General features: G+C 37.3%; 1 protein-coding gene across 10 annotated transcripts in view; it reads right to left on the reverse strand.

Moving 5' to 3' along the window:
• The window catches only part of CPNE8 (copine 8), a 172,366-nt gene that overhangs the window by 67,977 nt on the left and 91,079 nt on the right, over window positions 1-13,310 (reverse strand). For all 10 annotated transcript variants that reach the window (XR_012764737.1, XM_075428246.1, XM_075428245.1 and 7 more), the window contains 5 exons: window positions 12,786-12,967; window positions 10,325-10,452; window positions 6,716-6,818; window positions 3,269-3,326; window positions 412-485 (listed from right to left, as the gene is read on the reverse strand). Coding sequence is in view for 9 of the 10 variants with exons in the window: in XM_075428246.1 (XP_075284361.1) it covers window positions 412-485; window positions 3,269-3,326; window positions 6,716-6,818; window positions 10,325-10,452; window positions 12,786-12,967 (545 nt within the window). In the remaining variant the exon portion in view is untranslated. The remainder of the gene's footprint in view (window positions 1-411; window positions 486-3,268; window positions 3,327-6,715; window positions 6,819-10,324; window positions 10,453-12,785; window positions 12,968-13,310) is intronic.

Here is a 13,310-nt window from a genome sequence, read left to right on the forward strand (position 1 = left end):
CTATTCCACCCTGCCACTGGTTGCCAGGGTTTGGATCAGAACTGCTGGGCGGACTGAATGACTGTAGAGAGTAGTACTGCCAACTTCCACAAAAGTTGCAGTTTTTCTTTATGGAATCATAGTGAGATTGCAGTGGAGAGGCAACTCTTCTCCCATGGCTGTAAACCCCTAAGACTTTATATCAGTGTGATGCCAGTTAGGGGTCATTTCCTCATGAATGTAAATCCACCACTACATGTTAGATAAAGGCTTATACGTATCACAGAGAGTTTCTGAGTTTGTTATGAATACCCCAAGATAAAATACATCACTGCTAAGGTAAAATGAAAGGCAGGACTATCGACAGAAATATGAATTCAAAACAAACAGCATCAGTAAAATCTAACTATTAGAGTAAATTTTCTCTCCCACCTGCACAATGTCTCTTTCTGCAAACTTTCCTCTTGAAGAAATCCTCACTACATCACCATCCAGTTCTTCCATAGCTTAAAAAAAAAACAACAAAACTACTTAATCTGTGAGTTCAGCTACACAACAAGAACAATCTTACTGACAAAAACTTTAGTCAATTTACGCTTCAGTGTAACAAAACTAACCATTGTTATTTAGGTAACTCTAAGATCCTTTGTGCCATAAAACACATCATGCTTTGTAGCTATTTTGCACTTTTCCACGCTGACAATACATACTTTTCGCTTTTATTATCATCTTCACAATAAAACACACCATGACAAGGTCCTTATCCTTCCAGCTCTCAAACCAGCAAGTATATCTGTTTTGGTAAGGCTAGATTTATACCTTCACAGGTGGAGAAGAATTCACCTTCAGCAATTATTCTTACAGAACGTATCACAGGATACAGCACAAAGGGGTAATAACTCACATGCATACTGGAAAAGTAATGACTAAATGTGCAGGATTGAGAAGTTCTTAAAAAACTATTAAATTTATTGGGTAACTCTTCTTGTATCTTTCTGAACAGGATCCAAGAAAACTAAAATTGTCTAGATACCCAGAAGCCACTCTAGGTAGAAAGGCATACCAGCTCTCTGGTCAGTGTTGAAAGGGGTGGACTTGGGATGACAGATTATTGCTCAGCTGTTGGATCTGCAATTCTACAATCCTTCTTTCAGCATACCCTATGAAAATCAAAGCCCTGCATCACTCAGCTTCTCAGGGGTTTACAAATCAGGCCGAGTTCACTGAAACCAGCATTTCAACACCTAGTTCTTCCAATGCAAGAACTAGAAAGCATAAATGACGCTATCAGGAGCAAGTTCAAACCAAACAAAAGAGCCTATTTGTTAAAAATAAAAATTAGCAGGTGTGTAAAGCACATTGCCAGGTGATGCTGTTGGTGCAAAAAACGTACATGTGTTCAAACCAGGAGACTGAGCAAGTATTTGAAGGAGACGTCCACTGAAAATTTCCAAACCAGACATAAAGCCCATCGTGCTCAAGAAATTCAAATCTTAAAACAGTATTCAGGGAAGTATTGTATTTGCTTATCCTGTTCTTGATGTTCTCTAGATGACCACCTATGGCCATGTCAGATACCGACTGGGCAAAACAGACCCCTGATCTGACCTGCTACAGTCATCCTCACATCCTTATGTAAAGCTCTGCCAAATGTATGTGCCATCTATGTGAGTTCCAGACTTCTAAGAACCTCTCTGGTAGCTCCCAGGGGCTGGGAGATACGAGGGGCACTGATACCTGGAGAGGAGTAGCCTAGTCTCTCTACAGCAGAACTGAGGTTAGACTGGCATTTGAGTTGTAAGACAGTCTGCCTGGAAGATACAGCCTCCTACACACACACTTCAACAGACTACACATCTGATGTGGATGCTGAAGTTTTTTCCAGAAGGAATTTCTGCACATGGAAAAGTCATTTCTCTGCCCTCTTGGGCACTAAGGGACTACAGATTTGGCGCACATCTAACAGGTGAATTTCACTGAGGCAGTATACTCATGGGGTGTGGGTCCAAAGATGGAAACTATCCTGCAGTACAAACAGAATCCTCCCTTAAAAGAAGCGGTAACAATGACACCCCAAGAACTCTGCAAAGACAACCTCCAGGAGTAAAAGGAAGACTGAATCTGTGTGTCCTGATTGAGTTAAGGGGAGCCTAGACAAACCCAAGGACTGGACAAACACTGAGAAAGGGAAAAGGCAAAGAAGGGGTGAGACAAAAGTAACATACGACTAAAGCTGGAATTCTCAGGGGCAAAAATGAAGTTTGCAAATTTTTCTAATGCATTTATGAAGATAAACTGTCTTTTCTCATTGCTTGTAGCATACAATCATCTGAAGTGCAAGCGTCCACTTGGACAATCTCTTCAAGCAATAAGATACTTTAAATTATCACTAACATACCACTTGCCATAAAGCATAAGAAAGCCAACTCCCAATAAATTATTTTTCTTGTATTATTTTTCCCTCTTGTTTTCATACTTATAGAATATTTGTATCAGAATTAACATGTGCAGTCATCAGTGACTATTTACATTATGTATCTGTGGTAGTACTAAGTACATTTCATGTACAAAAAAAGGCATACTGTCTAACCAGGAGTACTAGAATTAAAAAGAAAGGTTGTAGGACTTTGAGGAAGTTATACAGAGAATGTCTACACTTCATAGTGCAATGATACACACAATGGAATTTAATAAATTAGCCCAAATAATGGAAGTAGCTTAGTTATTGCAATAGAGAATGGTGTTCCAGAACATCACATTAAAGAATACATAAGTAATCCTGGTAATTTCTCTCCTGCTGTAACATTATCTCAATGCTGATACACAGGAAGGCCCACTCCTGTTATCTAGTGAAACGCAATTTAACTCAGACCACCTCCTCAAAGGTATTTATTTTTCTCAGTATTTTATTACTGCAGCAGGAATAGCTGATCAATATTTCCAGTCCACTGACACTTCACAGGGCCACTAAATATCCATGTTGAAAAAATTCAACATTACTTGACTATACTTGGGGTTTTTTTTCCCCACTCATCTTCTGGAGCTCTGTAAATGCTGAGCCCCCATATGGTTCTGTCACTTGAACAGAGCGCCCGAGGGGCTTCACAGCTCCACATGGTAACTTGTAATCATACTGAGTTATCAATCAACCCAGCTGGAAATGTCAACAGTGCTTACTGCTTGTTCCATATTATGCTCTTTTAAAGAACAACACTTGCTTGAAAAGCCACATATTACTAAAAAGTAAACAAATATAAAAAAATTATAGGAAAACCACTAGAATACTTACCATCGAACTCTGCTGGTCCCACCCCCACTATAATTATTGACATTGGAAGCTTTGAAGCCTTCAAAAGAAGAAGAAAAAGAGGTTTAACACATTACATAACCTCTGCCAATAATATGTGAGATCTGAGGACAATCTGAATAAAAAACATACAGAAGTTTTGTTTTGAAGAACGATTTTATTTCCACCCAAAAAATTGAGTGGTGTGAACTAAGTGGTACAAAACATCTTGGATGAAGATAGAAAGGCAGACGATTATTTATTTTTTCCTTGTAAAGTCTTTGAATCATTTAAGATCATAAATAAACACAACAAACTATGTCAGGATTTAATATTAATACAACAACTAAGGTGACAAATTTATCTTCGAAACTTTTGTAAACTGACAATAATTGCAAATACGTACCTAATGACAGTTTGATGTTTATTTAAATGTACTTTGCTGTTTCTCGATATTACATAACTCCTTGGAACTATGTGACACTATTTTTTACATAGATCTTATGCCAATTTTTCTCAGGAGAATAAATCACCTATTTGAGCAATATGCATCTTACATGTCTTCCATGAATGAAATTTTATTCAAGTCAGTCGTCCATGCCACAAACTAAACAAGATATCAAACTGGCTTATTGTAAGATTTTTAATTTTACTTAATCTTTTTCATTCAATGAAACAAGGCAAAGACGGTATTTAGCTTTCCCTGAATAAACTCTCTGTAAAACCTTTAAAATTATGAAGACAATATCATAAATATTGGATTCTCCTGCCCTGATACTAGCACCAGGTGTCTGCTAGTTTACAGAAATAATCTGAAACTGCCTCTGCTGAGGAGGGTAGCAACTAAAAAAATCCATCTACCAAATGTCAGGGTTGACAACTGTTCCTTATTGAGATATTCCACTGAACTGTGAAATTTCTACAGTAATTTTAAACAGGAGTATACCCTGGTCAAAAATCATAGATGAGGACTTTCTGCTAAATTAAACTCTGCTTCACAGAAGACTGAGGTCAAGTGGTTTTTGAACATACTGTCTATATTCCAAAAGGAAAATATAAGAGTGTTTTTCTCCCTCATTTAAAAGATATTCTCATCTTAGATACATCACCACCATTTCCCATTCTTCATCTCTCATAATACTACATATAAAACCAACTTTCTTTAAGCAGATTTACAGTTCATTACTGTAAACATGCTATTTAAAACAATGGAAAAATGCCATTCTATAAATCACTATTCATTGTTCTATGCTACTATACATTATACACTATACACTGACTGCAAATTCATCACAAAGTGTTACTATATAGTTGATCTTCCAACTAAAATTTTGTAACAGAGGAAAAAAAAGTTAATAATACCATGTTAGTTAAATACTAATATACTACTGAAGATAAAAGCCTTCTGGCTGTGGTCCCGGGCAAACAGCTCTAGGTGGCCCTGCTTGAGCAGGGGGTTGGACAAGATGACCTCCAGACATCCCTTCCAACATCAACTCTTCTGTGATTCTGTGATTAAGGGCCACAAATGCAGTGTAACTGTTGCTGAATTACAGACACAAGTCACTACTAGTGAGTACAGGATATTTTGCAGTCATGAAGGCATTTCTCAGAACTGAACACCGTCTGTTTTTCAGATGTTTTCTTTAATCTTTTTGCTTGATTGTAAAGAAAACATCCTCTAAAGAGACGTACTCTCGCAGACACAGTACTATGCGACACAATGTAAATGAAACAGTAAGTGGCCAGGACAGCATAAAGACAAAGAGTTAAACTTCTGCATGTAAACTTCAGTGATGGCATTTCCTGAATGACAGCATAACCTTTAAACAGTTTGGTAAAACAGAACGTGTCTGACAGATATGCTGTAATGAGAAAGATGCCTAAAAGCACAATTAGTGTTAAAATAATACTCTTGCTGAGTTTTATACATATCAAGTTGCATTGAACATCACTGCCCTTTTTATTTTCGATATTATTAAGACTGAATAAACATCTACTGAATAGCATTTAACTAGCTCTGTCATGGTATACTGTGCTCACGCTTCAACAAGTATACAGAAAAATGAATGCGTCTTCATAAAAAGAAAGGACAGCAAATATTCCCAAACTTCTGCTAATTCCAAGATAACAATACAACTGTTTTATTTCCAGACAGTTGCAGACTAACAGTTATTATTCCTGGAAATGAACTATTACTGAAAACAAGCTTTTTCTGTATCTCTTAGTGGCAAATTACTTAATCTTACAAAATATCAGCCAACCGGACTTGCTGGTCTCTTACGGACTTCAAATTGAGATGTGAGTTAAATGAAGAGCTGTGCTTTTTAATCCATGGAGCTTATGTCACCTAAAGGAAGCTATGTTCCAAACTCCTAGGCTAGACTAGAGGATGAACTTCCAAGCTAAAAGCTTCTTCATCTCCTCTAAAAGCGAGAGTCAGTCTATTCTAACATTGGAAGCTGGAAGAGGAGAGGAAGAAAACTGGTAGCTTCAAACACACTTGTAGCTTTGGGTGTAAAACCTTGCCAGGCGGGCTGTCAGAGCCCTTGTTAACACACAGACTCTGTCCACACGCTTCTGGCTAGAACTTGAGGGCATCTCGTTCTCCAGAGAAAGACAGAGCATTTCAGTAACATTTTCATATGCACCCTACAAACTGGAACAGTTTTGAATCTCTACAGGAGGCAGGCCTTCAAAAATACGCCACCTCATTCTACACCACTCATTTTGACATGATGCTTAATTATTTTCACGTAGGCTTTTCACCCATCACTTCACTAGTAACTAGATCCACTGTGGTGTGTTTAAAACTATTATCGTAGATCTTTTCAAACCCTGTCTGGAAGCTGTTTCTGTGTACTTTCACCTGACATGTCCCAGAGGCAAAAGAAAAACAGAATCTGTTCATAATACAGAATATTACTTCTAAGCATAGCAGTTCTGAAGGGAATAATACTGAAAATAATGCAGAAACTGAGAAACTACTAAGAATTATTGAAATTTCAGGGGACTCTTTAGAAGGAAATCAGATGTCTGATTTCTTGATGATTGCCATGTGGGATCAGAAAGTTTGGGGCAGTTTTTAAAAAGGCGTGGGGGGATCAAAGCTGATCTGAAAGATAAAAACCAGTTCACTGCGAAAAACTGCATGGTGGGATGTTCATGAGGAAGGAGGCGGCAAGAATCAGATGAGGAAAATCATATGAACATACAGTGTGTTAGAGAGAACAGTATCATTTCCCACAGAACACTATCTAATTAAGCTGAGATTCATATTTTGGTTTATTTTTGTCTTTATGAATAATAAACTTCTGCTGTTTGGAAAAAATGGTCAATTTATTGAACAAATTTAGTGCCTGAAATATTAAGTGATTTAGTTTATTGCCTAAAATATAAATTCCTAGAAACATAATTCTTTTGAATTTCAACACTTCCAGCAAAACTTACGTTCACTATGGATTCTTTCGTCTGAGCCATATCAGAAATAACTCCATCTGTAATAATGAGAAGAACAAAATACTGGGAGCCATCTTTTACTGAAGCAGCGTATCTAAGGGAAGAAAAAACATTATAATAGTAAAAAAAACCCTTTATACAAAGGAACTAATACGAAAAGAAGCTGTATTTTTAAAATTTGACTACTAAGAACTAAGAAAACTAAAGAAACGTGATGCAGTGGATTTCAAAAGTAAAGACATTCATAATTAAGATGGACATTCTACTTTTAAATAAGAACATTAGAAAAATGTAACTAATACAATGTTGACACTGATAATCTGAATATCACTACCAAGAAATGCATGGATGGAATGTCCTTTACAGAATCATGAGTCGTTAGAAAGTCTAAGTTATTTAATAGTTGTATGAAGGGCATCTATTACTACTGAATGGTTGGTTTTATAGCACAAATAAAATTTATCAGGAATCAGCACACTGCATAAGTATTTCTTTTTTTTTTTTTTTTTTGTCTTACAAAACCAGGTTACTTACTGTTCACCATGCTAGCAGATTTAGAATTCTCATTTATGTGCACATTTGTAAAATTGCTGAACATGCAGCCTGCAACCTTGGCTTAGATATTCATCTCTTTGCACCACCCACAGATGCGCTTTCACGACTCAAGCTTCTCCCTGTGCTGCACATGAATACAAGACAAAACACATCCAGTGCCATTCCAGTCCCACCTCAGCCAAAGGACACAAGAAGAAACTGCTCTTTGAAAATGAGCGGCTTTTGAAGATGTGGAAAGTCCTGAAAGACAGCTAGTTCGTAGCAGGCCCACTGAGCTCTGTGGCCTGCATACGAGAAACTAAGTATTCGTTTCCTTTATCTTCAACTCCCAATGGTCAAAACGACCTATATAGTTAGTAAAGCACTTTTTTTTGCACGGAGCAGGATGCTCTACTTGCTACTTCACGTGACAGCAGTCAATATAGTTATGACTTTCATGAAGGCTCTTGGTGCTGTGAAGGAGTCAAACAGTAGAACCTTATAATAAAAGTGGCAATGAATAGTATGGGGAGCAGGGCAAAAAAAATAGTCCCCATATGAATACTATGGAATATACACCCAAGTACAGAATATGACTGTCAAAGAACCCACTGTCTCATTGGTCACTGAACATGAAAGGTCTGCGTCACTGAACAGGTTATGTTCTAATGATGCTCACGATGATTGCATGTGCTTAGAAAATTCTAACTCTGACATGACACAGGGCATTTTCAAGCAAGTACGGCCAAAAATAAGATGCTGTAAACACAACATTTGCAAGAGTTCGGCAGAATGTGTGTGAAATGGAATCTACAACTCGTATAAAGACATCACATTCCTCACTCTCCCTCTCCAGGTTACAGATGGGTAGAAAAGTCACACAGACAATGAAACTGATGAACATCATCTATTTACATGATGGCAGTAGGGACTGATAGTTAAATATCTAGATTTACAAGACCAACTGTGGAATACATTTTATGTACCATGCAGAGACTTCTTTTATCTCATTTTTCGAGAATGCTTATAATCTTTCATTAACGACTGCAAGATGAGAGAGTAAAACAAAAATTCATTATCTTTTCTGAGTACTTAATACTGTCTACATACTTAGGCTGAAGAAATGGAATAGAAATTTGGTTATTCAAATTTTCCACAGAATAAAACATTCTGAAGTCTTTTGTAAGAAAGATCTTCTATGAGGAGGACAGATAACAGAGTACACTAGATAGAATCTCATGTAGATAACTCCTTAGCAAGGGGAAGGTTAATAAACTCATTATCCGCTTAAAGAGCTTCCGAAGAGTTCTGAGATCACAACAGGATAGTAATATCCGACATAGTTACCAGAGATTTCATCAGAGGCATGTTTTTAAGTAGGAGGGATGTGAGAAGAAGAAATTTCTTTGAGACTGAAGGTAGGTTCAAAGAGTAACTGCAGGTTAGATCCTAATTTCTACTACTTTGTCTATAAGAGTCAATAGAATAGCCCAGAAACTGAACCTTGAAGGAAAATGATGTTACTGAGAACTGGATTGGTACATGGATTATATTAAGGATGATCATGCAGTAGAAATCCTCATGAAGATACTTAGCTTTCCTGTTATTATGCAGTGTGATTTGCTACCAGAAGGACCTCCCGAAGTTTGAAACCACTTGATATTTAGACAAAAGTTCAGTGGAAGAAATACAAATGCTGGTGCCAGGCTTCTGTAATTCTGCAAAAGTTGACAAATATTCCTGAGAAACAACTGGTGAGAAAAGGAACTCAATTTATGCCAATGCATTGATGGTACTACCAGATCATGAATTTCAACTTTTGCAATGAACAGGAGACTTGAGGTTAATTGCCAAATTCTGAACCAGCCAGCTCAGCTGATACAATAGTTCTAAAGCAGAAGAAAGAGCCAGAAAAGTCAATGGGTTAGACTTCCAGTTAATATGGCTAATGCAGACACTGAATGCCACATACATGGAATTCAGCTGCCAGAAGGACTGGCATATTTCCTCACAGTCTGAAAACTGCTATTAGAGATACCCTGTCAAAGGGATGATTAAAAGGAGACAGCTAGTTGCTAAAGACAAGCAATGGAATATACATATACATAATCTGAATGGTATGAATCGAAGATGGAACAACTAATTCTAATGACAAATAGCTGAAACAAATTATTTAGCCATGCTGGGGTGGGTGCACAGAAAAAATTGCAAATTCTGTGGTGCAAAGAATATTTCTCATTCGGCTGTAGAACTAACAGCAAGAACAGATAATAAATAAATATTTCTTTCCACATCAATTAAGTATTTTGCAAGCTCATATATAAAACATTAACAGTACAATGACTTGCACATCCTTACTGCTTTATTTTATAAATGTTAGTTCTTTCTCTAAATCTATAAATAAAATAAAATCTGTTCAGATAGTTACTCAGCCAAATTATCTGAGCCACATCACTTTTCCTACACCAACACATGGAAGGATACTGTAAGTCAAGATCTTGTCTGCCACAATAAGGCAACATTATCCTCAAACTTCTACAAACACAGGAAGGGTTGGACTTTGAGAAGTCAGATGAGGTGTTGTATAACACAGCGCCATGGCTCCCCCACAGTGGCTGCTCTACTATTGCCTTAAAAGTACCACTACAAGCTGGGAATTGTAGCCACAGAGCAATCTGGAAAATTTTGTTTATGCTTTGGACATTTTGAGATTAGAGGAATTACATATGCACAAAATGCCTCCGCATTTTGTAAATATTTGATAGATTTATATCTTTTCTGTGAAGCAAAAATTTCTTTTATTATGATTTCTCCTAAGACTTTAACACAGGGTGGATCAGCTAGATCACTTGTATTTATCTTTAATCACCAATGAAAGTCTGCAAAATACTAGTGCATGGTCTTCAAACCTACTCAAAGGTGTAAGTTAATCATGTTACACTGAATAAATAAAACAACTGTAAATACCTTTTTCAGTGTTGAGCATCATGTAACTGTTCATCTTTTATATGTGATAATTGTATTGACAATAAGAAGTTTCTGCAAAGTACCTGTCGTGATGCTTACCTGGCTACATGATTAATTACAGGGGCAAAATTTGTTGGTCCATAAAGCTGTACACATTTTAGACTCCTGTAATATGCCTCCATTACACCATCAATTCCATGGCAGTATGGATTTTGAGGGTTTCCATTCTAATTAAAATAAGAGATGATTAATCACTAAAAGTAATTACGCAGCAAAAATTATGTAGGTTACTGAACACTACCCAGTCTATATTTTTAAACGTCGAAGACCTAAGCATTCTAGGATCTGTTCAGAGAGCTTACTACAAATGCCTAATGTAAGTGCCATGGCTGGTTGCGAGTGTTAACTGCTCAGGCAAGGAGGTTCTAGCAGCCTCATGTTATATGCAGTCTGAACCCCTGGAACTGGTTCCTAGACATAACATCAACTTCAGTGGAATTAAACAGTCTTTCTTACACGCAACAGTAACAGGCATTTCCCTGTGTGGATTTAAGGTATGGATTACAGGGCAGATGTAAAACTGGAATCCCATCTAGGAACACAGTTCTGGCTCAATGATTTCTTATTTTAAAAACGTGAAAAAAAGAAATGGTAGCCAGACCCTGACGTTCATACACCATGTGAATATAACGTATAAACTCTTCATTGTTTTGGTACACTGTTACGCATCGGAAAACTGTTTTTCACCCTGGTATAAACCAATGAAGAAAGGAGCTTAGTCTTTGGGAACCCACTGAAATGGCTGTAGATTTTCTGGGTAGGCATTTTACCACCTATCTCCATAATGACTGAATAATGAGGAGAGAGTCCAGAGGAGGGCTATGAAGATGATTAGGGGACTGGAGCATCTCTCCTATGAGGAAAGGCTGAGGGAGCTGGGCTTGTTTAGCCTGAAGAAGAGAAGGCTGAGAGGGGACCTAATAAATGCTTTTAAATATCTCAACACTGGGTGTCAGGAGGATGGGGCCAGACACTTTTCAGTGGTGCCCAGCGACAGGACAAGGGGCAACGGGCACAAACTGAAGCACAGGAAGTACCATCTGAACATGAGGAAGAATTTCTTCCCTCTGAGGGTGATGGAGCCCTGGAACAGGCTGCCCAGAGGGGTTGTGGAGTCTCCTTCTCTGGAGATATTCAAAACCCGCCTGGATGAGCTCCTGTGCAGCATGCTCTAGGTGGTCCCTGCCCCAGAGGTCCCTTCCAACCCCTACCATTCTGTGATTCTGTAATACAAACACAAAAGCTAAATCCCAGATTAATGACCCATGTCAGGCCAGACAAATGATCCATATCAGGCTTCAAAACCTTCCAAATCATCTTCATGTGCCAGCACCTCATTGGCCTAATATGTCAGTATCTCATTCTGAGGTAGAGTATACCTCCCTAAGAATTCAGAAAAGCAAAGGAGATTTTTCATGGAATTGATCTAGAATGTTAAGAGAGAGTGCTGAAAACACTGTTTAGCATTAAATGGGAGACACCTATACATGTTTATATACAGAGGAAGGCAAAAAAGACTGTTTTTTCCTCTGTAGAAGCACCACAATGCCTCATGAATTAACTGAATTAATTTTTACAAACAACTTTTAAAACTGAAAGTAGCCAGGAATAAGTCTGCTCTTTTAATAGCCTTAAGATTACATGTATCAATATATTTGAACTTGCTACACGAAAGACCAAAGAAAGTCTGTGATTCAAATTAATATGTGCAATTGCACCTGTTTCAAATTACTATCCACGTGGAAAATCTTTCCTTGAGATAAGACATGTGGCATTGTTTTCTAGCACAGGCTGACAGAAGAAACGCACATCTACAATCACTAGTTTTCTGCCATGTCTTTGCTACTATCTAATTAAAACTTACCTGATACACCTACACTTGCTGTAATTCTGTCAACTTTAACCTACTCACAGAAGAATAAAAAACTCAAAAATAAGCAAGCAGATAAACATCACACTAATCACAAGCATCAGTTATAACACATCAACCTTTCTGGTAAATCCTGTTAGATTTTAGGTTTGTAATTTAACTGGCACATGGACCAGTCTCCGATTTGTCCTTGTCACCTCAGCTTACAGTCCATTTAGTTATCCCTATGTCTCTCAACTAGCAGCCTGTGAAAGATAAAGAGATCCCAGAAAATGAGAGAGAACAGTAACAATAATAATGAAAGACTGTCTTGGATCATGATTCACTTGCTGCTTAAGATAGATTAGCTTCAGTCTGAAGTCTTTCAAGCATCTGTTTCTCATGCTGCTACAGCTGGGGTTAAAGATGATTACTTTTCTTTATTACTATGCTTGGCCTACAGGGATTTCTTCACTCTGAATTTCTGTCAGTAACTTCACTAGGATGAAAAATTTTGAAATAGTCTTTTAGATAGAAGAATTAGCACATTCTCTGTTCTTTACTTGTCCAGTAATTGCTTAAGACTGCAGCTTTAACTCCTAATATTTTGTTAAAGAAATTCAAACAATACACAAATATTTATTTACTTACCAGTGCAAATTCATGTGATACTCTTCCATCTGGAGGCAGCCTAGCTCCAAAACCTAGAGCTGGGAACATTTTATCACTATCATAGTCCTGAATTATTTCACCTACTGCTCTCAGTGCCATTCCATAAGCATTCAGCTGATAGGGATTCATGTAGTGCAGGGAAGTAGGCTGTGAAGGGTTACCTGTTGAAGCAAGGATCAGATTTACTTTAAAACTGAATCGCTTCAAAATTTTCTCTCTTAAAAATGATAGAAATCTAAGAAAGCATAAAGTAAAAAAAAAAAAAGATCATGAAAAGGAAATGAACTTATTTCCTATATATGTAACTGTGGTTATATCAGGTAAAAATGTAATGTTCTGAACACATTTTCACAAGTTAACAGTAGTAGCTGTAAACCCTTTCAGAATTGAATGGAAAGCAAGAAACTGTGATTAGACTTGTAAATTTGTGTCATTTTGTAAGATGATACAGACTTCTAAGACAAAATTTGCAAAAGTATTATGACATACTGAAAACAGCTTATG

This window comes from Opisthocomus hoazin, chromosome 8 (assembly GCF_030867145.1).
Source record: "Opisthocomus hoazin isolate bOpiHoa1 chromosome 8, bOpiHoa1.hap1, whole genome shotgun sequence".
In the NCBI taxonomy this organism is placed as follows: Eukaryota; Metazoa; Chordata; class Aves; order Opisthocomiformes; family Opisthocomidae; genus Opisthocomus; species Opisthocomus hoazin.